Source organism: Podarcis pityusensis (genome assembly GCF_964106645.2).
Source record: "Podarcis pityusensis genome assembly, chromosome: 7".
NCBI classification, from domain to species: Eukaryota; Metazoa; Chordata; class Lepidosauria; order Squamata; family Lacertidae; genus Podarcis; species Podarcis pityusensis.
Window position 1 is genome coordinate 45,384,741 of NC_138031.1, and position 26,555 is coordinate 45,411,295.

At 44.2% G+C, this 26,555-nt stretch overlaps 1 protein-coding gene and 1 long non-coding RNA gene across 18 annotated transcripts in view; one reads left to right on the forward strand and one right to left on the reverse strand.

Moving 5' to 3' along the window:
• Positions 1-26,555, reverse strand: part of LOC308481772 (uncharacterized protein) — a 246,900-nt gene that overhangs the window by 59,533 nt on the left and 160,812 nt on the right. For 6 of the 16 annotated variants that reach the window (XR_013988869.1, XR_013988870.1, XR_013988871.1 and 3 more), the window contains 5 exons: positions 25,115-25,251; positions 23,474-23,604; positions 12,962-13,037; positions 11,313-11,405; positions 9,846-9,973 (listed from right to left, as the gene is read on the reverse strand). Coding sequence is in view for 3 of the 16 variants with exons in the window: in XM_081014492.1 (XP_080870618.1) it covers positions 23,474-23,569 (96 nt within the window). In the remaining 13 variants the exon portion in view is untranslated. The other 10 variants (XM_081014492.1, XM_081014493.1, XM_081014494.1 and 7 more) reach the window with 8 other exon arrangements.
• LOC308481780 lies at positions 610-11,301 on the forward strand. 2 transcript variants are annotated; one of them, XR_013988891.1, is made up of 4 exons: positions 610-770; positions 1,709-1,919; positions 9,881-9,953; positions 11,019-11,301. It is a non-coding gene; the product is annotated as an uncharacterized lncRNA (long non-coding RNA). The 2 variants fall into 2 exon arrangements; XR_013988892.1 differs by having other exon boundaries at positions 1,709-1,909.

The following is a 26,555-nucleotide window of genomic DNA, read 5'->3' on the forward strand; positions in this document are numbered from 1 at the left end:
GTTGAGAGTGCCACAGACATTAAAACACACACAGGCAGCAAGGGGAGGGCAGGCTATGTGTGTTTGGCAGGGAAGGTAGACCTGCAAGTCCCTTCCACTCTGGGCTCGGCATCAGCTTAAATTCAAACCAGGCGTGAGGAATATGAGTCTTTGTGAGAGCTGTTGTCCATACTGTGCTGAACAGAAAGGAAACCTGAGCTGGTCTAGGGCCTGGCCTGAGAGCTTTGAAGTGATTTCTCTTGGTAAGGAAATCATTTCCTTTGTCTGTGCATGTTCAGAAAAAATGCCTCATCAAAGAAATGGTTCCCACCAGGCAATTCACATTGTAATTACTTTACACAAAAGAGTGCATGTTTTCTATTCCTGGAAACGGGGGGAGGGCATCAAAATACGTCGTACATATTACAAGCACAAACTGGCTCACTTAATAGGTTGCAGTAAATTTGGGGTTAGACTAAATGGGTTTGGGGGTCCTCTCCAAACCTGTGATTTTATATCTTCTGTAAAATGGGATTTCTGCAAAGAAAGGGGGACTGCTAAAAAAAACGGTCAAACCACTTTCTTTGTTAAGTAAATGGCCCTTGCCAGGTGGGTTGAATATTGGCTTTGTTATGTTAGCTTTGGCCCAAGTGTTGCCATAGAAACTAAACAGCTGAAGATGCTTCTAGAAGCCTAGCTGAAATGAGAAGACCTTTCTCAATTGATTTGGATGAAGGAGCTGGCATCAAGGTGTGTGTCTGAAGGAGAACAGAAGGAACCTCAGTCTTGAGGTAAGATATAGAATCATACAGAGGCCAGATTTGCTCTCTGTGAGAACCCAAAACTGTAGGTTTAGTGCCCCCGAAGTCTAATAAGGGAACAAGATTTGTTGGAGTATTAATGCTAGGCTCCTCCCATCTTATGCTCAGTCTGTGTGTGTGTATGTGTAAACAAACCAACCAACCACAACCCAACAGTGACATTCCTTCAAAGGAAACCAAAATATGTACTGGGATCCCTGAGAAAATGTACTGTTCAGGGATTGGGGGCTTGTAACAATATGCTATTTACTGAAACTATTTATATGCCGCATGTATTTTCATATGCATTTTTATAATAAATGCCTACCATACTCATACCACATTTCCTAAAGTAAGAACACATAACTCTTTTATACATATTATATCTATAATATTACCTTTGATGTGCATTTTTGCATGTAAATCTTACATATAAATCTTGCAGGCTTGCTTTATTTAGTAGCTTATTTGTTTATTTAAAAAGCACCTGACAATGTATGAGCAGTTCAGACAGAAGGGATTGCTCAATACAGGAGGCAGCCAGATGTGAGGAAAGCTTGATCCAGTCAGAAGTACTAAATTCTGTGTATAAATCTATTCAAAACACATTCCTCCTGCTTGCCTACCCTGGACATTAATAGCTTCATTTGCTTCACCATGACTCAGAAAAGTGCAACTTTGCCTTGGGGGTGGGGGACAGCTTCTTCAACTCCTTACAGGCCACCAAAGAGGTAGACAGGACCCTTCCTAGGGTGTCACAACCCCAAACATTTTGGGAGGACAATTTGGGGCTCCCCTCCACCACCCCACCAACCCTGTCACCCCGTCACCCCCTCCCTGCCGCCAATCCCTTTCTTGCCTGCCTGCTCACTGCCGCAACCTGCTCACTCACCCTCTCCTTTACCTTGTCTGCTGTCTTCTGCCTTCAGCTATGCAGCCTCAGAAGATGCCATGTGATCCAGAGCGGCCAGTGGAAGTTTGCCACACCCTGCACAGCATTGAGAGACACCGCAGCAGCCAGAGCATGGAAGCCAAAATGGGACATCCAGGATTGTGTCCTGAACCCCTGGCCTACCTGGTGACAAGTCAGTATGCAAGCAAGGCCCAAAGTCCAGAAAACACAGTCCAGGGTCAGTCCAAGTAAGCCAAGTCTAAAGTCCAGCAGTCAGGCTACAGTCCAGTCAAACCCAAAGCACAGTCCAGGAGTATCCAAGCCAAAATCCATCTAAATTGGCTGTTGAGGAGACACAGCGCCTCAGCTCTGCTTCCCTTGTGTGCTTTGCCTGCTGGGCTTGATGAGGCATATGACCCTCACCTGTTGGAGCTGAGGAATCACACTCTTTCTCTCAGAGCTAGCGAGCCCCACCTGGCCAGCTAGAGAGCTGGGCTGTGGGCCCTTGCCTGCCTCAGCCTCCTAGAGCACCCCTCCTTGCTGCTCCCTACTTCTAGAGCATGCCATGTTCATGGAGACAGGGGCCCCTCTGGCTTTAGGGTCCTGCTGCTCTGGGTCCTGTGCAATGACCCCCATTCCCTCACCATCTTCTGTCACCCTATGAGTACTTCCCTCCCCCAGGCTTACCCCAATGTGTCCCAGTCCTGGTTATACCCCTCCTCCTTCCCATCATCCTGCCACTTCGTGACAGATTGGGATCCAGAAGATGGGGCAACTTCTGTCAATCTGGGAAGTCCCAGTTAAATCGGGGAAATTTGGGAGTTATGGGGTGTCCCAGGTTTCCTCTGTGTGCAGTCCTGTATTTGAAGGGATGTCTGGTTCAAATACAGTTTAAAGGTAAGGAACCCTTTGCTGATGTGTGGAGTGTTAGAGGCATCTCCGTGTAAGTATAGTTCTTGATAGCGCTCTGCCCATTGCTGCTGTCTGTGATTATCTCTCCAGACAAGGTTTACAGCAGTGCATTTTCTTGACTTATGGTCCAGAGGCTGTCTCCGTGTACATTTTGTGAGTTGAATACTCTGACACAGCTTTAGCCTGTAGACAATGGCACATCAACTGGCAAACCACTGGGCATTGCTCCTCGCCTTTCTCAGTACAGCTTGTGTCTTCTCACAGTAGTGAATATTCAACGGAATCAGAGAAGCATTCAAAAAGTTCAGGTATGGCTGTTTGGGCAGTGTAGATTCAAGACCACACTTTCTGCTTTGAGCTATGGGCCCTTGAGAAAGATCTTGCTTGCTACCAGGGCATGATCTGTGTTACAGTTGACACTGTGGTAGCTCCATGTGACAAAAACACAGTTCAGTACCAATCTCCTGCTGCCAGTGGCCTAATCCTGGATATCTTCAGGACACTTGCTGCTTTGTCTTGGTAGAGAAGAATGTGTTTGTGATGCAGAGGCTGTGATACTGTCATCCATACATTTGAGGTAACCTGTACTGTAGTTTCTGGGGACTTTTGTTTTTCTCTAATGAATTGTTTCTAGTGACCAATAAGAAAAGTAAGTAGGTCAAGTGGGCTCTTTCACAACCATTTAATTGTGGTTTCAGCCGCCAGGGGAATAACATGTAAAATGTGTGCCATGCCCTTGTCTCTCTGAACACAATTTTGATTTTGAAAGCGTAAGGAGAAGATCCACATTGTAGTGTCACTGTTGGGTTAATTTCCAGCTTATTCTGTGAGGCTCACAAAACAGATACACAACACCGTGTGCTCATATGATAACATTGTTATTTAAAAATAAAACACTAATGCTAACTGATGAAATCTATTTTTCACTTTTTGTCCTGTTCGGCCTGATTTATTAATAATTTGTGTTCTGTCATGGAAACAGGCTTTCTGTTACTTGCACTGTGCCCTGAAATTGTTTTAACAGCAGCTTATATTTTACTATTGGGTGACTTTTAGGAGCCATTGCAGTGCACAATGCCATCTCCATATCTTTAGTTCAGAGATGTCAAAAGGACACCCAAATTCTTCATAGAGTAGGGTGGATTTCCATTGCAGTATTTAAGAGTTTTTTTAAAACTGGTCTTCTTCACATAATAATCCTGGGCAGTTAAAATGACTAATATGCTGCTGTTGTTAGTGGATGTCTTCTGGGTTACCAAGGCAGCCTGAGATTGGCATAAGGTGTGAACAGGACCGTGGCTGATAAAAGTTGTGGCAGCAACAGCAGCAGACTAAGCTATTCATGCTTTCTGCTTCTTTTAAAGAGAAAATAGCCATTTGGTTCATAGCGTTTGAACTTGAGGAGAGGTGGGGATTTTTAAATATTGCTGCAAATGGGTCACACCTCTTCATTCATTAAATTAAAGGAAAGCACTACCTCACAGAATCATAAAATTGTAGAGTTGGAAGGGACCCTGGGGGTCATTAAGTCCAGCCCTCTGCAATGCAGGAATCTCAAATAAAGCACCAATGACTGCTGGCTATCCAACCTCTGCTTTAAAACCTCCAACGAAGAAGAGTCCACCACCTTCTGAGGGAATCTGTTCCTGCCTCATGCAAGTCATGCCAGAAGATGTGCAATGGGCTCACCCTGCAGCCCTACAAACTCAACATAGCCATCAACCTCAAATTGGACACTGTTCCTCTGTTCCTTCTAGCATTTTATTGTTCAGAATTTAGCTCGTGCTGTTCCTAGTATTCAGATCTTTTTTTAAAAAACAATCACTTTGCCATGATGTGACTGAAAGGTGACAGGAGGCGGCTAGGAGTCTGACAATCTGCACAGCATCCTCCCCTTATACCATAGAGGCTGCTTGTACCAGACAAAAACTAGTAGCGATTTCTCACAGTTGTCAAAGGCCAGCCACCGCATTTCATGTAATAGACAAAAGGTCTTCACACCACTGCATTCTGTATAACAGGAGTATTCTGTCTCCCTATCTCTCTGCTACAAAATTATTTTAATGGACCCTGTCAAACTTTGTTTCCTAATAACTATGTCTTAATTTATCTCAAGAGAAAGAACAGCATATAACCTCTCACAAATGACTAAGAATATTTGCCCTCAGGGCCAGCTCAAGACATTTTGCTCCCTGAGGCAAAGGACATTACCACTTTATATCGCCATGGATTCCCTCAAAGAATCCTGGGAACTGTAGTTTTTTACCAGTGCTAAGAGTTGTTAGCAGGCTCCTATTCCCTTCACAGACCAACAATGCTAGAGTGGTTTAACAATCAATCTCTCTTCCCAGGGAAGTCTAGGAACCGTAGATCAGTGAAGAGAATAGGAGGGTCTCCTAACTACTCTCAGCACTGTTAATAAACTAACTTCCCAATATTCTTTGGGGGAAGCCATGATTGTTTAAAGTGGCATGGGACTGCATTAAATGTCAAGTGCAGATGGGGTCTTTCTGTCTCTTGACTGCCAATATCTGCCTCACTTCCACACTACACATTGTATTGTTAAGCACCGTGCAGATGGAAGTATGAGACAATTTCAGCACCCCATTGTTCACACATTAGCAGATAAAAAGGAGTACGAACCACATGCTATTTTAGCTCATCTCATAAAATGTGAACAAGTTCTCTCTGAGCCCCCTTCAATATTCTTCCACAATTACAACTTGTGTAACATTTTCAATAAGAAACTGAGATTAGATTACAGTTCTGGAAAGTAGAGCATTGGCCCTTTTAAAAATGTCTGTTGTTAACAGCCTTGCCAAATTAATTATATGTCCCTAAAACTGAAATTATTTCTGTGCTGGGAAACAGTCATATCTCTCTGCCCCCTCTCTTCATTTGGCAAGTGTAAAGACTTCTTTCAATCAAGCATTTCCAGTGCAGTGCAGTTAGGGATATAATTGAATAGGTTGTAAAATGTACAGTATGTAGCATTTGGAGGCCAGTCTGCTAGGGATTTTCTTCAAGAAGCCTGGGTTACTGCACTGCATCTTAACTGTCAAGCTATTTTTTTCCTTGCTAGGTTTCATTTTGTGTTATTTCTTCACCTTTTGGAGACCCCTTACCTCTCCCCTCTTAAATCTACACTCACCACCGAGCAGACATAATCCAAGATTTTCAGTAAATCAACACTATATGCTCCCTACTGACTAAGAGAATTTGATACTGACAGATTATTACACCTAGAAGAAAAATACTGCCATAGTTTCTCTAACATTATTTGCCTGGAAGTGAGAGCAGGGAGAGAGACGTGTGTGATATCCATTATGAATGTAACAATGCCAGTATTCTGCTGTAATAGAATTATTTTTAATTTATATTTCATGACAGAGAACATAGGTTTCACCATGAATCTCTTTCCCCATCTTTAGCACATTTTGGCCACAAGGTCCTGGAGATACAATTAGCCTCCTTAATCACTGTGATTATTTAGACCACAACAATGCCATTGTTTTAGCTCATGAGATCTATCCAACACAATAACATTTTGTATTTATATGAACGACAGATTATTCCACTTGATAATCTCAACATGCTTTGCAAGCATTTAATTAATGCAGCCTCTTAATGGCACTGTGAAGTAGGTAAATATTCCTTTCTGTATTTTACCAAGAAGAATGCTAGATGTAGTAGTAGGCTGAGATAGTGTGTACATTACCCTCCCTCAGAGCAGGAGGAATGGAGAATTTCATGGGAGATTATTTCAAGATCCTGCACAATAGGATATTCTGATTCAAGTTTGTTGCAATAATTCCTTGGAAACCAAGGTCCAGTTTGGGGCAAGAGAACCCCAGCAGAGATTTAACATGGCAAAACCTGCAGCAAAGAAAAGTGTGGAAATATAGACTGTAAAACCTTTAAAGTGAGCCCTTTCCAGTGAACTCCAAAATGTCCCCTTTATAAAGCTCCTTCCAAAGTTTCCTACTCCCCTTAGCATAGAAAAATGTTTGGAAAGTTATAAAATGGTTATTTACAAACTCTCCAAAGGTCAGATTCATGTAGTCTTCCATACAGCAGTAAAAAACAAACAAACATTGAACAGGCAGTAAAATGTAGCTTGGTTACAAAATGGTAAAAGTTCCTAAACTACTGGTATAAGAAAACACTATTTTCAGTCTCCATTCTGGTCTGAAACAAAAGAGGCTGGTTAAAGCCATGCGGCTGGAGGAAACAATTCAGAGCTCCTCACACACCATAAAGGCTGAGGGAACAAAGGCTTGGTCATCTATTTCTTTTCAAGGTGAGGGGAAGCGGCATAAGCTAATACTAAAGCAGGACAGAAGACAGGAGTGCCTGGTGTGCTCTGGTCCATGAGGTCACGAAGAGTCGGACACAACTAAACGACTAAACAACAACAAAGCAGGACAGCTTACTCTATGGCATCATCCCCTTCATGCATTCATTAGACTCAAGCATGCTGGTTATATGAGGCTGGTTTAGCCCACAAAGTATTGGTATGGTGGGCATTTGGCTAGGGCTGCTTTCAGAAGTGTCTGCTATCCAATGGTTGTTCTTACTCAGTAAGCTACAATGAGAATTGCAGCTGACTTTCCCTACTATCAAGAGTGCTGTACTTTTCTCTATGAGTATGTGCCAGTGGGTATGGCATATTTGCTTTGGGTGCAGTCCTTCTGAATGTTTTAACTGGGACAAAAATGCTCATCTAGCTATGAAATAAAGGTCTACAACACCATAATGCTGTAATGACTAATGGGCACCTAATTTCAGTAGGAATTCTTTTGCCATTCTTTTGCCAACTGTTAAGGACCCATCTGTTAACCTTGACCGCTAGTACCGGTGCTGATGCCTTGGTATGGAAACATTGTACTGAATCTCTTTGTTACTGTGGTAAATGAAAAGTGGTGTATAAATTTGCTAAATAAAGAAATATATTTCATATTTTTTTTCTTTAAGAAAAAACAAACAAACACTTCCTGGTCACTTTTAGCAAACCAGATGGTTTTAGCAACATCATTGATGACAGTGACTGCAAAGGGTCTTTTAAAAATCTTTTTTAAAGCAACATTATGGTGGTTTGTTTTTTTATGCACTTTCTCCTATAACCCTTCAGAACAGCTCCAGCTGTTGGCAGTACATAAGCACTTCCCAGTTCCACTGAGGAATCTGTCTTACTGCAGAGACCAGTATGTAGACAGTAGCCTTGAGCAGGGATGGAAGGATAAATTATGTTGCATGAATCCTCCCTTCCTCTGTGAAGGGACTGCAGGGAAAGAGGAAGGCAAATTGGGCTCTGAGACTGCACTGTTGCTATACACAGCACACTTCTGCACACCAAAGGAAAGATTAGCAACGCCCTCCTCTTCCCCTCCAAAGTCACTGGATGGGGAAGGGCAAAATCCAACTGTTTCTTCTCCTTTGCCCCTGGGAGAAGAGATTTCCCCCAAAGTTCACCTTCCCACCATCACCACCCCCATTGGTTTTCACAGGGATCCCAGTCACTTGTATGTATTAACAAAGCAATAAACTTTTAGAAAACTTATTTAGAGTAATAGGTACAGTCAGTCATCATTTCCATTTACAGGCCAAGGCCACCCATTGAATCCTCCTTAGCAAAGGAGGTATTTGAACTCAGGTTGACCATGCTATTTTCTGGGATTACATTGGTTAATACGCTGTGTTTAAATCCCAGGCATTTTTGTAAGATTAAGTCCTAATAATGACTCTTTAGATTTGCACAGTAGCATAGCACACGGCTGGGGCTATACAAATATGATAAAACAAAATAACTGTATCATTAACACCAATCAAAACATCATTTTGTGATAAATCCACATGCAAATTGCTCCCCCTTACTCCAGTTTGTTTACTTATTTTTTTGAAAGGAACATTCACTGAATGATTCGCCGTTAATGGAGAAGAGAAGATTAAGAAACAAAAACAGTAGCTTCAATCCATCATTAGGGAATTAATCAATTGGCAACCAGTGCAGGCAGCTATTTAGATCTGTGGCCTGAACAGCTTAATTGGGAGAAGCATGTTAAAAGGTCTAGAATGATGTTCAAAGGAACATAAATAGTACATTTTGGACTTCTCATCTGGCTTTGATTTAACAGTTTCTATACCAGGCACTTTAGGAAGAGAGCAAGAAAGAGAGAACACATTCTAGGCCTAATCAGAATATTCTTTCTTGACCTCATAACAAAGGGTCATTTGCATTTTAAAAAAGTAAACAAAAATAGCTTTAAAAGGGTTTGACTCCTCAGCATTTGAACATTTTTGCCAGCTATCTCTGAAGAGTACATTAATAATGATAAAAACACCCAGAAATATCAATCGAAAAAAGAAACTCACAACAAAAGCAGACAGACTCCACTCCCCCCATCTCAAAATACTGAGAATCTCCAGGGGCAGCACTCCCTGGGTTTGATTTATTTTTGGGTGGGGATAAGGACTAGGGACAATCCAGGCAGAGGCATCACTACCTCAGTTCAGGACTCCAGAGAGATGCACTTAGCACTAACAAGGTGCCTTCAACCAGTCTCTCTCTCTCAACTTACCCCTTGTTTTGTCTATGTTCTAAAACTACCGTACCTTTGGTGCTCAGACAAGGAGGAAGGGTGTTAGGCAGATAGAGAGACACTGTTGGACTCAAGTGCCTAGCAACCCCAGCTAGCATGGCCAGTGGTGATGAGAGAGTTCTAATACAACACAACATCTGGAGGGCTACAAGTTGAGGGCAGCTGCTTTACTCTCTCTCACTCTCTCACACATGCACAGACACACAACACAAACCTTTATCAGCTTTCCTTCTCTTAGATGGGCAAGGGAGTATGTGTAACCTTTCTGAAGCTTTGATGATGTGTGTCCCCCCCTGCAACTTCTACACATTCTATACAGACGTCTGGGTATTTCCGAACCATTAGCAATCTCCATTATCGAGCAATCTCCTTAGCAAAGTCACAATAAGGTTTTTACTCAGTTAATGGATAGGTTACACTTGAATCTCCTGCCCACCTAGCAGTTCGAAAGCACGTCAAAGTGCAAGTAGATAAATAGGTACCGCTCCGGCGGTAAACGGCGTTTCCGTGCGCTGCTCTGGTTCGCCAGAAGCGGCTTAGTCATGCTGGCCACATGACCCGGAAGCTGTACGCCAGCTCCCTCGGCCAATAAAGCGAGATGAGCACCGCAACCCTAGAGTCGGTCACGACTGGACCTACTGGTCAGGGTCCCTTTACCTTTACCTTTATACTTGAATAGTTTTCCCTTCCTGTTCCAGGTGTGATTTCCAAGCCATCCGAAAGAAGCAAGACCATGCCCCAGAATGCCTAACAGGGCTTAGCCTATGAAATGTGTGTGTCCTTCTACCTATCTAAGGAACAAATTATACATGATATTAAATGTATCTTTGCATTTAATGTGCACTATTAAAAAAGCATAATTATCAGGACTACCACAGACAAGGAGGAGCAGCTCAATTTTCCCTGCTGCAGTAGTGAGAAAAATTGCTCCTTTGAAGCTGCTCTTTGCAGTTTGAAGAAATCCCCCCTTGTTACCAATGTGCGACAAGCCAGTTCCCTTCCCAACACTCCATTCTGTTCTTCCAACATCCTGTCACACTTTGGTGTGACCAACGAAGAGAAACCCAAAGGCTATGCAGACAGAAGCTGTCTTGATAATTATTAATACCTGTGGCCACCAGGTACAGGAATAAGTTATGCCTCCCCACTGTGTGCCCAAGTGCACACCTACTTCATACATCCCCATAACTCACTAAAATAGTTTCTGTCACTAGCAGTGTATAGGCCCATCTTAGTCTGGTCAGTTAGCTACAGCTGTTCATGGCTAGCCGGCTCCACTCACTTCTCACCTGGACTACTGCAATGTGCTGTACATGGGACTGCCCTTGAAGATGGTTCAGAGACTGCAGTTAGTGCAGAATGCATCTGCTAAATTGGTAAGCGAGGAAGCCTGATGGGACCGTGTGACACCAGTCCTAAAAGCCTTGCATTGACTGCCAGTGTGCTACCATGCCCAGTGTGTTACTACAAGTATGCAAAGCCCTAAACAGCTTTGAGCCCAAGTACCAAAAAAGACTGCATTTCTGTATAACACCATATTGGGCCCTAATATTGGCAAGGATGGCTCTGCTAATGGTGCCACCGCAGGGTGCTATCTCATTGGCACTGACAGGGCCTTCTCAGTTGCAGTTTACCATTTGCTGAATGCCCTCTCTGGTAAGGTGCATCTGTTTTCCTCTTTATTAACTTTCAGGAGCATTCAAAACATTCCTGTTTACCAAGGCATTTGATGGCTGAATGTTTCTGTTCCTTGCAACCTTGAAATGATTAGCTGTGAGAACATGTGATTGTTTTTTAAATGGTTCTAAACTGATGTTGTTGTTGTTGTTTTTACAGCATTGTTCTGGTGTTTTTTGCTGCCCTGGGTTCCTTGGTGAGGAAGTGCTGGATTTAAAATTAATAACTAAAGAGATAAAGCAAAATAAATAAATTAAATAAATAAACAAATCTATCTTTTGGGGGTTATTTTTATACTTTGGAAATATGGCCCAGATCAAGAAGTGTATGGTACAACTTCACACGTGTCTGCCATTAGGGCAATCTGGTATCTATCTATGAGACACATCTTCTCGGCGCAATCGCAAACACACTCTTCATTAGTAACAGAAAATGATGCATGTGGTTACCTACCGCAGTGTGAACATGCTGCTGCCAGAAGACTTTCACATGGAATTGCTTAGCTGAAGGCCCCTAAATGTTTTAACATCTCCAGGAGACAGCACCCTGACAATGTAAGTAAACCCAACAAACCTTATGAATGTATTGTACATGACGTTTATTTTGGAGCAAACATGTTGCCCTGCATTCCAACCCCCTGGAGGCACGGTGCCATCCTCTTTATTCGTCAAGAGTATGCCCAAATCCCAGAGTTGGCTGATCTGCAGGAGGCCCACACGTTCCCTGTCTCTGAAAAGAAAATCCAGAAGGCATCCTTCAGAGTTTATCCAAACACAATGGTTGTTGGACAGACTAGACATTTTGAGACGCTTCATAAAAGTGGTGTTTGATGGGTAGTTGGCTCTTCTGTGGTGGTGAAGCAAAAGTTTATCTTGATATTTAGCTGGGCCAATTCCATCTCATTTTTTAATGCAGAAAAAAATAAATCATAAGAATTCAATTGATGCAAGGCCATATTGTGGGCTATATCCAGAAACAGATTTCTGTTTTAAGTCACTCCCATGAGTGTGGAATAACAACAGATATGTAGGGGTGAAGCCAAGTCTCAAATCTGATTTCCTAATCAAATGGAAGTGTTTTCTTTTATGTTTGACCTACTTGCCTTAGAAGCTGTTGGCAATTTCTCCATAGTCTTATTATGCATTTCTAACACCCCTAATTATTTGTAAGGTGAACCGTACGGCACAAATAGTTTAGAATCGCTTTCTTGCCCCTGAACTGTAGCATCACTTGCGTGGTGTATTTGGATCATCAGAACTGAGAACCAAGGTAGGAAGCTCTTGGGGCGCAGTGTGCAGCCAAGCTCTTCCCACTTCACTATTCACGTTGCTGATCCTAGCTTCATCTTCTAAAACACACAACTGATTGGTTAGAACAGCAGAACTGGAAAGGACCAACATATACAGCCCAAACCTATATTGTACACCTCAGCAGACGACAGAGCAACTCAGATCCCAGTGTGCTGTAGCAGGAAGGAGAGGATCCCTGCATAACAGCAAAATCGCTTATCTCAAGATTATTGGAGTAAGGGAACCCACATCCAGAGGAAGCAAAATTACTGCACAATCACTAATCAGAATAACCTGGTAAAAAATTCCTTTGCAACTCCAAACAAGGCAACCTCTGAGAGTTGTGTGGGGCTTAATGCATTTTTGTGCTTGGTTATTAATCCTGTTTTTATTTATGCTTTCTCCACCCATTTGTTACCTGCCCCAAGTGTTTAGCATATGCTGGACTATAAATTTAAATAAATAATACATTGGTAGGCTTCTCCCCCACCCCTTTGGCCATTAGAGCATTTCAAGAAACATCCTTCTTTCTTGCTGGTTTTTCAACTTAATACTCCAATCACAGAAGTCTCGGTCTAAGCAGAAAAGCTCTGGAAGGAGACAATAGGAAAATGGAGAGCATGGCAGAGGCACTAATGGGAACATAGTGGCGTTTTCTTCACCTCTTTCACTGCTCCCGCCCGCCCCCCTTGCCCATTTTTAACCACATATGTACTCTCAATTTCCCAGGCTAACTACAAAGCAGTTCTGAAATGTACAAGACAAATAACAATGTCAGTCAAGAACAGCAACTGAAGCTAAGTGGCAACTTACTGTGCACAAAGGTAGAGCAATAAAGTAAGCACGTGACAGAGATCCTTTGAGGGCTGGTGGCGCTGTATTTTTCCGCCTTTAAGAGAAACAGCAGTATTCTGTCACTAACATCGGCAGGGCCGGGTGAAATACACAAGTTTGACTGCAGAGAAATTCTTGGCATTTTCATCCGGCCCTCTTTTTTTTGCGGGGGGTGGGGGTGGGGAACCCTCAGCCCTGCAAAGGGGACAGTTCTTAACAAAAGCCGGCAGCAGCCACCTCTTCATGTCAAGCTGCCCTAAAACAGCATGTGTGGGGCTCTTGTAAGAGCTTGCAGCTGGAGGGATTGTAATAAGGTTGGCAATTTCTCTCCCTCCACCACCGATGGAATCACTACTATCACCTCCATCAGTTCCCCCTCCCCACCACACACTATCCACCCAAAATCCCCCAGAAAGCTTCTCTTGACCTTGTCAGTTTTTTTCACAGCCCTCCTTTTCAAATATACAGCCAGACTAGTTAATGTATTTATTACTGTACAGTGTTACATTTGTGCCTGCTATTTCACAGGCCTGACTCCTGCGCTTTTTCGCTGCAGTGTAACATGCAGATATTAGCAGGCGATTGTACGCATTTCCTTGCTATGAAAAGCTTCATTTCTGCAGATCAAGCTGTTGTTGGCAACCCTATTTGTACCCTACCACTCCTCCTGTAAGCGTCAGGTGGCATACCTGGGTCTGTCTCTTTATATTATTAGTATTATTTTATTTTCTTCACAACGGCCCTGCTAGGTAGTTATGCTGAAAGACCGTGGCTTGATTTGAACTGAGATCTTCCCGGCCCAGCTGTCTGTACACCACACCAGCTGCCATCAATTAAATATATATATATCTCCCCTGCTTTAGATGCAGGGACTCTAATGTGCACAATGAAACTTTTTCATGCATGGAATCATATGCTAAAGGAAGAAAAAACTCCTGCCTGGCCTTTCCCAGGATATGTTTTTACCGAGTGAGAGGCAATATACCAACACACTATCATCCCTAACAACTAATGCAATACAGGAGTCTATGTGCCCTATGGAGTTTGCTCCTATGGCAACAAGCTCTTTGCTTCTCCAAGAACGATTCCTCCCACCTCCCAAACTCTCCCAGGAGCTGGACAAATTAAGGACTTACATGCAGCAGCTGAAGCAGCTGACATTCTAGGTGAAGGAGATGGAGGAAGTGACTACCGAAAGGGTGAAAGTGTAGGGCAGTATGGTGCACGGAGCGTTGCACTAGCACTGCGAGTGACCCACCTAGCCGCATAGTTCACTGGCCTTCAGCTAGTCACAACCTCTTAGCCTGACCTACCTCGCAGGGTTGTGGGGCAGATAATATAGGAGGGTGACCACGTATGCCAGTCTCAGTTCCTTGGAGGAAGGCGGTTAAAGCAACAGTAACTGAATGGAGTGAATAATATGGAAGCCACTGACAAAGAAAGGTGAATATCACGGTCACTTCACACAATAACAAATGGCAAACTCTGGTATCCTTTTAGTGTGCAATGGGGAGTTTTCTCCAATCTCAACTTCCAACAAGTGCATCTCTATGATATACTCTATGATTCTGGCATTTGTCACACTCACATTTTGGTTTTTAGGCGTATGTATTTAAAATGCCCTATGTGCATATCTAAAACAAATCTCAGGTCAGATCCGCACCAGGCATTGAAAGCATATTCAGTGCACATTTAAAGCACATCACTTTCCCCAAAGAATCCTGGGAACTGTATTTTCCTCCTTACAGAGCTTAACAAACCGTTGTGCAGCCTTTTAGCTGCAATACCATTGTGAAAGATTGCCCGCAGCTGTCATTTGCAGAGGACTGCATCAATTTAGTGCAATCTGTTCTAAAAACAACGACAACAAAAAGGGGGGAAGTGGTGGCTGATGTCCACATAGCAACTGAACACCAGTTAGTTGTAAAGGTGTGGTATTCAGGTTGAACCACGAAGGCAGATAGTGATGCAAGGTGTTCTGCGCTGTGTTGAATTCCTAAACATGTTTGCTCCTTCATATGATTCACTACGGTTATGTTTGAGGATTCTAACTTGAAGTCTTCATATTTGCAAAGTGTGTTTCCTTTGCCTGCTTTTATTTTCTAACTAGCAGAACTGAAAAGGTCTTTACAGTTCCAGTTGACCAAATTGCCTGTGGCCAAGAAAGAGAATTTGGAGGGGGGGATAGCACAAACATACCCTCCCGATTTTTATCAGCCTGACAGTATCCCCAATCTACACTTCTTCAGTACAACAGCAATGAGTAAATCATTCCTGGATGTACGACTGCAAGCCATGAATCTCCTTATCAACCCTGGATGCTTCCCCTCATCTCCAAAACCCAATACCCTCTTCTGTGATAAACGATGGCCCTCTCAGCTATAATTCTCCATGTTTAGGATAATATAAAATTATGTGCCATGCATATTAAAGGAACACAGACACTCTCTATTAATAGAAATTAATGCTGTTGTTACCAGATTGTACTTGGGCTGCCTCTGACAGATGAAGCAAAGCAAAAGGCTGGGAGGAGCTATTTGATTCACAATAAATAGATACCAAGATTTATGATTAAAATAGAACATCTTAATGATTTACCATAGCAATGAAACCAATAGGCTGGTGTTTCAATCCGATATCCACAAATTTGTATAATCCTCAGGGTAAAACAATTTAATGTGCTGTCTCTTTTATAGTTACAAAAGGCCTTTCATATGATCAATTATACATAAGAGTATAATAAATGTAACTTTCTTCATACTAATCACATCTAACTTAAATTCTCTTGTTGGTCTTTGGAGTGTATGTAGCATTCCCCATAAAGTTTTTAGTCTCTGCTCTTAGCAAAAGTTAATATGCCCAGAACTTTCAGATAAATCATCAGTACAAGGGTCTTTATACCCGCACAACTATTCACACAATTAGGGGCCACCTCCTCCTGTGAAAGACTCTTGCTTAATACAATAAACTTGCTCTTTTGTCTTAAATGGCACTAGGGCTATCTTTTGCTGAAAAGGCTGAGTTTCATACTATGCCCCATGCATGGAATCATAGTTTAATTCTCTGAGTTATCCATCACTAGCAGAAGCATCTCCTTAGAAGTGCATTCATGCTCCTGTAGCGGGAAAAGATCCTTCTTATTCTGGGACATGCTGGCGCCTGAGATGCAAAACCAAAGTTGTGCTTGTGCATGCACACACATGCATATATAAGGTAAAGGGACCCCTGACCGTTAGGTCCAGTCGCGGACGACTCTGTGGTTGCGGCGCTCATCTCGCTTTATTGGCCAAGGGAGCCGGCATACAGCTTCCGGGTCATGTGGCCAGCATGACTAAGCCGCTTCTGGCAAACCAGAGCAGCACACGGAAACGCTGTTTACCTTCCCACCGGAGCGGTACCTATTTATCTACTTGCACTTTGTGCTTTTGAACTGCTAGGTTGGCAGGAGCAGGGACTGAGCAACGGGAGCTCACCCCTTGTTGCGGGGATTCGAACCACCGACCATCTGATCAGCAAGCCCTAGGCTCTGTGGTTTAACCCACAGCACCACCCACGTCCCGAGCACATGCATATCTACTTCACGGCAAAAAGATATAGCAAGAATTTGGCACTTCAAAAGTGTCCCCTGAGCCAACCACAGCACTGTGCTTCACCTTAGGGTAACCCTGAACCTGCTATGCCCTACACTTGTGTTTTGTACGTCTTCCAGAAACACAACCATTTCACACTTTCAAAAAAAAAATTTAAGAATATTTTTTTATTAACCGACCAATCACATCAAATCAAACCAAATTACATCAAATTACACAGCCGAATTTTAAATTTTTGTTGGGGGTACCCATATTTCAAGTTCCGAAGGGATCCAATCAACTTCTTGCTTCTTACTGCTGTTTTAATGTCCACAAATCTAACCTTATGATGTTCACAGTACTATCCAGTCCTTTCTTATTATTTTTCCACATCTCTTGTTGTTATTTTCATATATTTTTCCTTTCTCTTTGTGACCTCTGATAGTCTCCGCAAGCTGGTTAGAACAGTTTGTAATCCTGCGTGGATATTATTTTTTTTATCCAGTAGCCATATCCAGACGTTTTCCATATAACATCACTTCCATACATCAAAACAGTCTTAGCGTCATTAATCTTCACCAATCTGCCTCCTTTCTCAAAACTTCTGAGGAGATTCACTAGGAATGCAGTCTGAAAACAAATCCGTTTTTCCTCCCGGCTATAAATCCTTTGGCAAGATGGCGACTCCGAATTAATTGCTGCGCCATTCCCAAAAGCTCTTATTGCTTCTCGGTCTCCATAAAGCATACTTTTGGTTAAAGTTTATCTCCACACAGACCTTAATCATCTTGCTTGGGTCAGTTCAACCGAAGGTTCTAATGAGGAGGGGTTCTTGTAAATCACATAGAAGGAAAGTAAAAAAGGTCCCCCCCCCCATTCAGCCCCGTTGTCAACAAACCCCGCCTTTGGTGTATCTTCATCGTAAAATATTCCTGTTTCTCCAGCCCGTCGTCTTCTTTCGCAGAGGTCACTTAAATTAGCAGACTTCACTCCCCTTCTTCACTTGAAATATGTGCATTTGCTTCTTTTGTAATTAATTATTCCAAATTGCTGCAACTAGTGCGCGATCAGAGACAGCATCCAGGAGAGCCGATGTCCACACGGGGGCATTCTGCCTAGGGCCCTCACCCCCTTCTTTCGAATTAGGGGGTGATTTATGGGCACAGCAGGCAAGGGCAGTGTTCCCCATTTCCTTGGGGCAACAAGGGAGGCTGCCTACTCCCATAACAGCCTCTTAATTACCCCGTGTGGGTCGGAGAGATGGTATTGTCGGCTATCTTCCAATGCGCCCCCTAGTGGCTCCCCCAACCATTTCACACTTGGGTGCATAGGCATGCCTGAGACTGAGTTTGTGTATGCAACTAGGGGCTACAGCAATCACAGCTCCCTGACACATGCTTCTGTATGACACATTCATGGCCACGTTCACATTTTACATGTTTGGGTACAGACACAAAACAACTTAGATGCATACCTAATGTGCAAAGTGTCATCCACTCCCTTCCCTCCTCTGGCCACTGATAAGGCTGGCCTTAGATTAAATGGTGCCCTGAGTAAGGAATATCTTTGGTGCCCCTTCCATTCAAATTTCCATTTCTTTCACTTATCTTGGGCTTTTATTTTTTTATTTTTTTACTGTATATATTGAGTTTTATACTTTGCAGGTAGTACATAAAAGCAATATAACAAAACAACAACCAAACAACAAGAATGTGAAGTAATAATAATAATAATAATTTATTATTTGTACCCCGCCCATCTGGCTGGGTTTCCCCAGCCACTCTGGGCGGCTTCCATAAAAACCAAAAATACAATAAAATATCACAGATTAAAAACTTCCCTGAACAGGGCTGCCTTAAGATGTCTTCTAAATGTCAGGTAGTTATTTATCGCTTTGACATCTGATGGGAGGGCGTTCCACAGGGCGGGCGCCACTACCGAGAAGGCCCTCTGCCTGGTTCCCTGTAGCTTTGCTTCTCGCTATGAGGGAACCGCCAGAAGGCCCTCGGCGCTAGACCTCAGCGTCCGGGCAGAACGATGGGGGTGGAGACGCTCCTTCAGGTATACTGGGCCGAGGCCGTTTAGGGCTTTAAAGGTCAACACCAGCACTTTGAATTGTGCTCGGAAACGTACTGGGAGCCAATGTAGGTCTTTCAAGACCGGTGTTATGTGGTCTCGGTGGCCGCCCCCAGTTACCAGTCTAGCTGCCGCATTCTGGATTAGTTGTAGTTTCCGAGTCACCTTCAAGGGTAGCCCCACGTAGAGCGCATTGCAGTAATCCAAGCGGGAGATAACTAGAGCATGCACCACTCTGGCGAGACAGTCCGCGGGCAGGTAGGGTCTTAGCCTGCGTACCAGGTGGAGTTGGTAGACAGCTGCCCTGGATACAGAATTGACCTGCGCCTCCATGGACAGCTGTGAGTCCAAAATGACTCCCAGGCTGCGCACCTGGTCCTTCAGGGGCACAGTTACCCTATTCAGGACCAGGGAGTCCTCCACACCAGCCCGCCCCCTGTCCCCCCAAAACACTACTTCTATCTTGTCAGGATTCAACTTCAATCCATTAGCTGCCATCCATCCTCCAACCGCCTCCAGACACTCACACAGGACCGTCACCGCCTTCACTGGTTCTGATTTGAAAGAGAGGTAGAGCTGGGTATCATCTGCATATTGATAGACACCCAGTCCAAATCCCCTGATGATCTCTCCCAGCGGCTTCATATAGATGTTAAAAAGCATGGGGGAGAGGACGGAACCCTGAGGCACCCCACAAGTGAGGGCCCAGGGGTCTGAACACTCATCCCCCACCACCACTTTCTGAACACGGCCCAGGAGGAAGGAGCGAAACCACTGTATAACAGTGCCCCCAGCTCCCAGCCCCTCTAGACGGTCCAGAAGGATGTTATGGTTGATTGTATCAAAGGCCGCTGAGAGATCCAGCAGAACCAGGAAACAACTCTCACCTTTATCCCTAGCTCGCCGAGATCATCAACCAGCGCGACCAAGGCAGTTTCAGTCCCATGGTGAGGCCTGAATCCCGATTGGAAGGGATCCAAATGGTCCGCATCCTCCAGGCGTGCCTGGAGTTGTTCAGCAACCACACGCTCAATCACCTTGCCCAAGAATGGAAGATTTGAGACTGGGCGATATTTGGCCATACTGGCCGGGTCTAAAGATGGTTTTTTAAGAAGCGGTTTAATAACTGCCTCTTTCAGCGGATCTGGGAATGTTCCCTCACAGAGGGAAGCATTCACCACCCTGCAGAGCCCATCGCCCAGCCCTTCTCGGCTTGCTTTTATTAGCCAGGATGGGCAAGGATCAAGGAGACAGGTGGTTGGTTTCAAGCGTCCAAGCAGCCTGTCCACATCCTCGGGGGTAACGGATTGAAATTGATTCCATGCAACTTGACCAGACAGAGCTCTAGCACTCTCCCGCCCCGGCCCTGCTCCCACGGTGTCTAGCTCCTTCCGAATATGAGTGATTTTATCTGCAAAAAGCTTTGCAAAATCGTTGCAGGAGATCTTGGGGTCTTTACAAGGCCCCGGTGGTAAAGGTGGTTCCGTTAAATTGCGAACCACCTGAAAGAGTCTCCTGCTACTATTTTCTGCAGATGCAATAGAGGCGGCGAAGAAAGTCTTCTTCGCCGTCGCTATCGCCACTTGGTAGGCTCGACGTTGAGCTCTAACCTGTGTCCGGTCAGATTCGGAGTGAGTTTTCTGCCACCGACGCTCTAGCCGTCTCAGCGATTGTTTCATCGCCCTCAGCTCCGAAGAAAACCACGGGGCTGTCCGGGCTCCATGCAATCGGAGAGGGCGCTTCGGAGCCAGACAGTCGATAGCCCTGGTTAACTCCGCATTCCAGCGGACCACCAGGGAATCAGCTGAAAGGCCATCAACATGGGCTAAAGCATCCCCTACCACTCTCTGGAAACCATTTGGATCCATTAAGTAGCGGGGGCGGACCATCCGAATTGGTCCCACCTCCCTGCAGAGGGGAAGGGTCGCGGAGAAGTCCAGTTGCACCAGGAAGTGATCTGACCATGGCACTTCTTTTGTTTCACTTTTACTTAGTGTCAGATCACCCACGTCACTAGAGGTGAACACCAGGTCTAAGGCATGTCCATGACTATGAGTTGGGCCAAACTTATTCAGGGACAGCCCCATGGAGGCCATGCTTTCCACGAAGTCCCGAGCGGCCCCTTGTAAGGTCGTGTCGGCATGGATGTTAAAATCCCCTAGGACAACCAAACTAGGTGTCTCCAGGAGAAAATCCGCCACGACCTGAAGCAGCTCGGGCAGGGAATCCTTGGTGCAGCGGGGAGGTCGGTACACCAAAAGGAATCCTGTACTGCCCCTATTGCCCAACTTCCAGAACATGTACTCAGAGAACTGGATCTTCCCAGTAGGACGCCTGGTGCAAGCTAGTGACTTCCTAAAAATCACTGCAACCCCCCCTCCCCGCCCACATGACCTGGGTTGCTGTGCGTAAGAGAAACCTGGTGGGCAAGCAGTGGCAAGGACAGGCCCATCTGCTTCCTCCAACCAGGTCTCTGTCACACATGCCAGGTCAAATCCTCCATCCACAATCAAGTCATGGATGGCAGTGGTTTTATTCATCATTGACCTGGCATTGCACAGCAACACTTTCAGGTCATGTGGGTTTCCCCTGTTGATTCCAGTATCCATCCGGTCAAGGCCAGACTCGGAGGCAGGGATAGTCTTCAAACAACGACTAAACCTGCCTCCTCGGTAATGACATGGTCTGGTCTTAGCGTAACTCCGCCTCCTGCCCATGATCACCGAGATCGGATGTCCCAGTGCTTCCCCCCCTGTGGAACTTGTCCCAGCCATCGTGTTGGCTGGGGAGCCACTCCCAGGCAGCCCTGATCCCGCCCCTTAAAAACAAAACACAAACTATACAGAACCAATAAAACAACAACAACAAAAAGGAACAGAACAATTATACTAAAATTAATCCCCAACCAACTATCCATCCCACCCACCCACCCCCAACAAAGGAAAAAAGGAAAAAAAGGAATAAAAATTTAAATTGCCACCGACTGCTTGAGGACATTTTAAAGCACATTAACCACCTGGAACAGGGAAGCAATGGCAGAACACTTCCCACACTTCCTCAAAAGTTTGTTCCAAATAAGGGCCTGGGCCACGCCCCCTGGGCCAGTTGGAAAAGGCCCTGGAAGGGAGCAGGCCCTGCAGTCCTCACCCAGCCAATGGGTGAGGAAACATGTGGGAAAGAGTAAGTACCGGTATTATGACTTGAGAAATAAGTGAGAGGTTATCGTAAAAATGTAGAGTATGTCTTCACAGATCTTGGGTTGTTTTTATTTATTTATTGTCGTTATAGCTCATCTTTTCTCCAGAGAGGTCAATGTGACATACATGGCTCTCACCCTCCTCATTTAATCCCCACAACAACCCTGTGAGGTAGGGATGAGGGGCAGTGACTGGCCCAAGGTCACCTAGTGAGCTTCATGGTCAAGTGGGGATTTGAACCCACACGTCCTAGTCTGATACATTGTGTGTGCATGGATCTGATCATAGCCACATACACTATTTGTTGAAGTGACATGGATATTGTATATTTCCACACCAAATTAAAATAGCAACCATATTAATTAGCACATTGCTGGTCATGCTGATTTGTGTTGGCAGCTTTACTAGTGAAGATGAACAGTTTTATCTTTTAGCTGCTGAGTGGATAGCCCAGTTGAGTAGATAGCCCATTACAGTTTATCACCAAGCCCCAGACTGCTTGCCTCTAGATCTTCGCTTGGGACACTCCCACTAACTCTCACTGTTCCTGAGGTTTCCATTCCACCAAGACCAATAACAAATTTCGCCAACAGCTTCATAAGAGCCCCTGCAGCAGCTAGATGTAGTGGAAGACAAAGACTACCATCTCTCTGCTTCCAAAATTATGAGGCTAAAACCAAATCTAATCTAGGATTCTACCAGCCCCAATAAAGGCCTCACATCATTCACCCAAATACTCAGTCACATTCATATTCTCACCTTAGTTCATCAGGTACCAATTCCCAACTCCCACCTGAAAAGCGGTCAGACTCCAACCCCTTCCCCACTGTCCCTCACCTAGGACAGCACTGCACGCCCCCAAGGTCCCAACTCCCACCTGAAAAGCGGTCAGACTCCAACCCCTTCCCCACTGTCCCTCACCTAGGACAGCACTGCACACCCCCAAGGCGTGGGGGTGGGGACCCCCACTCATGATGCCCTCAAGCAATGCACGGCAATTCTTTACAGTTCAAGAAATAGACGTGAAAACTCCAGTTCCCTCTCCAGTAGTTTTTTATGCCATAGGCTGTTGATTGGAGGGGAGGCAATATATCTCAGTAAGAGATAGACAGGTATGGCCAATTCATACTTCTTGGAAGTAGGAAGCCAGAGGTTCTCAGCCACCACATCTCGCTTCTGATTATCTAGCTGCCGCCCATCCTCTGCTGTGTCCTGTGATGCAACTACTGCTCCTGACTCCCCTTGGCTGTTCAGAGGGAAGGGTAACCAGATTCTCACTATCACCTCACTGTGGGCAATGAACATCCAAGCTAGGAATACAGGCTTCATGTTGGTTATTAAGCCAAGAGGAATATACCTTGGCGTATTATCTTGGTGCCTTGACATTAAGCCAGAGTCCCCCACTTCAGACATAACAGGTAACTGTGGCTTAATACAAGGCAGAAATGAAGTTCTGAAGCAGCACATAAGGGTAAGAAAGGAGGGCATAGGGAGGAATGCTCAGCTCCAATGCATCTTCCCAGCTTCATAGACTGTGGTTTGTAAAGCCCTGAACAATTGCCCAAAATGTGCCAGTAAGTCGCAAATTAAGTTCCTAGCAATAGAACACTACCCACATAAATGGCCATTGATTGGCAATCCCAGCTTACCTTTGCAAGTGCAAATATCTGAGCTTTCGTGATCTGTCCCTTCATCATCCTTGGCATACTGTTCTGAATAGACACATCCCTCCAGCTTTTGAACATGTTGCCTTAAAGTCTGGCACCTTTTTGAAACTAGGCTGTCAGGAAAGGAAAAATGAACAAGAACATTGTAATCTGTTTCGACCATTGTGAAGAGAGAGACATCTGGTAGGCCACTTGGAAGTCAGCCAGCGATGAAGGCTTCAATTAAAATAATGAACGCTTTCTCAGGAGTAGCACCCAACTCATTAAAGAAGCCCCCCATGTGACTTCTCATGTCATCAAAAGAACATCACTAGAGGGGGGGAAACAGGCTAGTGAAGGAGAAAGAAGGGGGACAAGTACAAGAGGATAAAATGGATTTTTAAAACCTATAAATGAATAATATGTTTCTCAGATGTTCTGTAAAGACTTGGATTGGAGCAGACTCACACAACCATCTTTTTTTACAGAATTAAAGCAGCAGTTGTGGCGTGATATTTTTGGTATGCTGCACAGCTCTTGTGAATGTTCCAGCACACTGGCATCATGGTTGACCACAGCCCCATAATTCCTAGAAAAGCAGGTCACACCAGGAAGACACATTCAGCCTTTCTACTTAATAATCACTCAGTGCAATAAAATGTGCAATGCAGTGGTGTTAATTTTACTTCCTGGTTGGATGGAGAGGATATCTTTATGTGGATAAGGTATCTTAAACATCGTTATTATTTAACTAGTCATTGTCCAAAGCCCAGCTTCCAATCCTCAAACAGGAAGATGGAGTTATGGTGTTACCTACACAGGTGTTCTCAGAGGCAAACCCGCTGAGTTCAATGGGGCTTACTCCCTGCTAAGCGGGTCTAGGATTTCGTCCAAAGCAGCCAGTGGAATATTTTGAAAGCATGCAGGAATGTCAACTGGGGTCTAGGTGTCTGCTACACCTCATCACAGTCTAAGCCTGAAGTTGGATCTGAATTTGTTTTCATGCTGGATCAGATAAGTCTAGCAACATTCAGGTGTGGGCATTCCTATTAATTTCTCATAATATTGTTCAAGTAAAGTTAGACACCGAGCATTATTCTCTCCAGGCCATTGATAATGACAAAAATAAGCAAAGCCTATGTCACTCTACAAGTGCTTAATAAAAATGCGGTGCTGAACCACACTACCCTAATTTGGAGCTGTGGTCATCCAGTAATGGAGTAAGGAAGGCTTAAATTAGAGGCTCGGCATAGCAGAATGCAGTTGCTAATGAGCCAGCACAGAAGTTCCTTCTCAAGCTCATTTAGAGTTTGTAATGGCAATTGGTTCATGACATTGTGAGGTCATTATAGTGGCCAAATTATTTTAGTGCAGCTCTTCAGAGACCTTGTTATGAAGCCAATATGAGGTGATATTACAATGGTAAAATTATTTCCACGCACACTTTGGAGAAAGCAGCACTACAATGCTCTTAGGGTGAAACTGCACTGCAAGATTACAATCTGAAGTGAGAGCACAATGCAAGTCTGTGGAGATTAGACTCAATTATGATGTCAAAACAAAATGAAAAAATGTCAATGCAAGTTATACCATTAAGGTCGAGACTTAAACCTAGGAAAGCTCTGCATTAAAATCCCACGTTACCTTTAAATCACATTCTTGTGCTTAGGTGTTGCAGCATGCATGCTGAATGCTTTGCTCAGCTGTCTTCCGCCAGTAGGGCACGAGATGTTCCACAGGTGATCACTGTTGCTGAATTGTGCAGGTGTTGACTGACTTAACTAAAAAAGACCCAAGGAAATCTAGCATTAATAGTTGCAGCTTAGAAATGGCACAATAACACATGGCTCAATGGTTCTTCCCTCTTCCCTCTCCCAGGAATGACCCTGGCACCAGATAGGCAGATAAGGATAAGAACCGAATGGTGCAGTAAGTCCCCACCCCACCCCAAGTGTTGGCCTAAGCTTAGGGAACTCTGTGTTGGGCCAGCACTGAGGACCCCTAACTTCTTTCAACCTTCCTCTTTCATTGAATTTTCTGAGAGTATTAAAAAGGCATGGGTTGAGTCCTGAATCACATACCTGACTCAAAGTCATAAATCAAGTAACTGGCACCACAAACACACGTGGGGCCTCCTGACAAGGTTATGTTTACCAACTGGTGGCCAAATGATAACAAAATTCCATGCCGCCATTTGCCATTATGAAGAGCTTCCCATATGGCCTGCACGTAGGCTTAACATTTCTTTAGAGGGAGAATCAGATTCATACATAGACAAGAACTTGATGGCTGTTTTGCTGCCTTCATTAACATTGATGGGGCAGTCCTTCCAGGTAAGAGCTCAGTATGGATAGAAACCATAAAACTATAGATTGTGGCAACTGCAGTCAGATTTCAGGGACTGCAGTGAATATTTCTTTTCTTTTTTTGTGCGTGCATTTCTTGTATACATTTTGTATACTTTCCCCCATCTCATTTCTGTAGCAACTGAATTGGTTTGCTTCGAGTTTTAGATTCAAATTATTACAAACCACATTCCCTGGTACCAAGCTCATGTCAGAAAAATGCAGGTTCTGAATGAGAAAAATGAATTAATTTGGCAACCTCCCAAATCACAGCTCATATATTTCAGCCATAAGGTTTGTAAAACTCGGTTTTGTTGTGCCTGCTCTTGCAGGGAAGCTTTGTTGGTGGGGTGGGGTGTTACTGCCAAAGATTTGCTCTGCTGCTAAATCTGTTGTCATGTATATGCAAATAGTTAATTGTGTTTTATACCTGCATTATCGGTTGCACTGATTATATCAGCCTCAACCTGTGTATACTGATACCATTAATTAGCATAAAGAGTTATTCCTCAAAACCCCATGGCTGTACCTCTGACTCATTTGTCATGAGGGTAGTAGAAGTCAAGCACAGTGCAGTAATATACCAAATTTAGCCTCTGAGATGCAATCATCTTTATTAATTGTCTAATGTAGCAGAGCCTGATGGAGATAATACCATCCTGCAGGGTGCTGATAACCTCTTACTTGTCTCTTAAGTCATTTGAAGCCTGATACAAAATTGTATCAAAGGAGCTTCTACC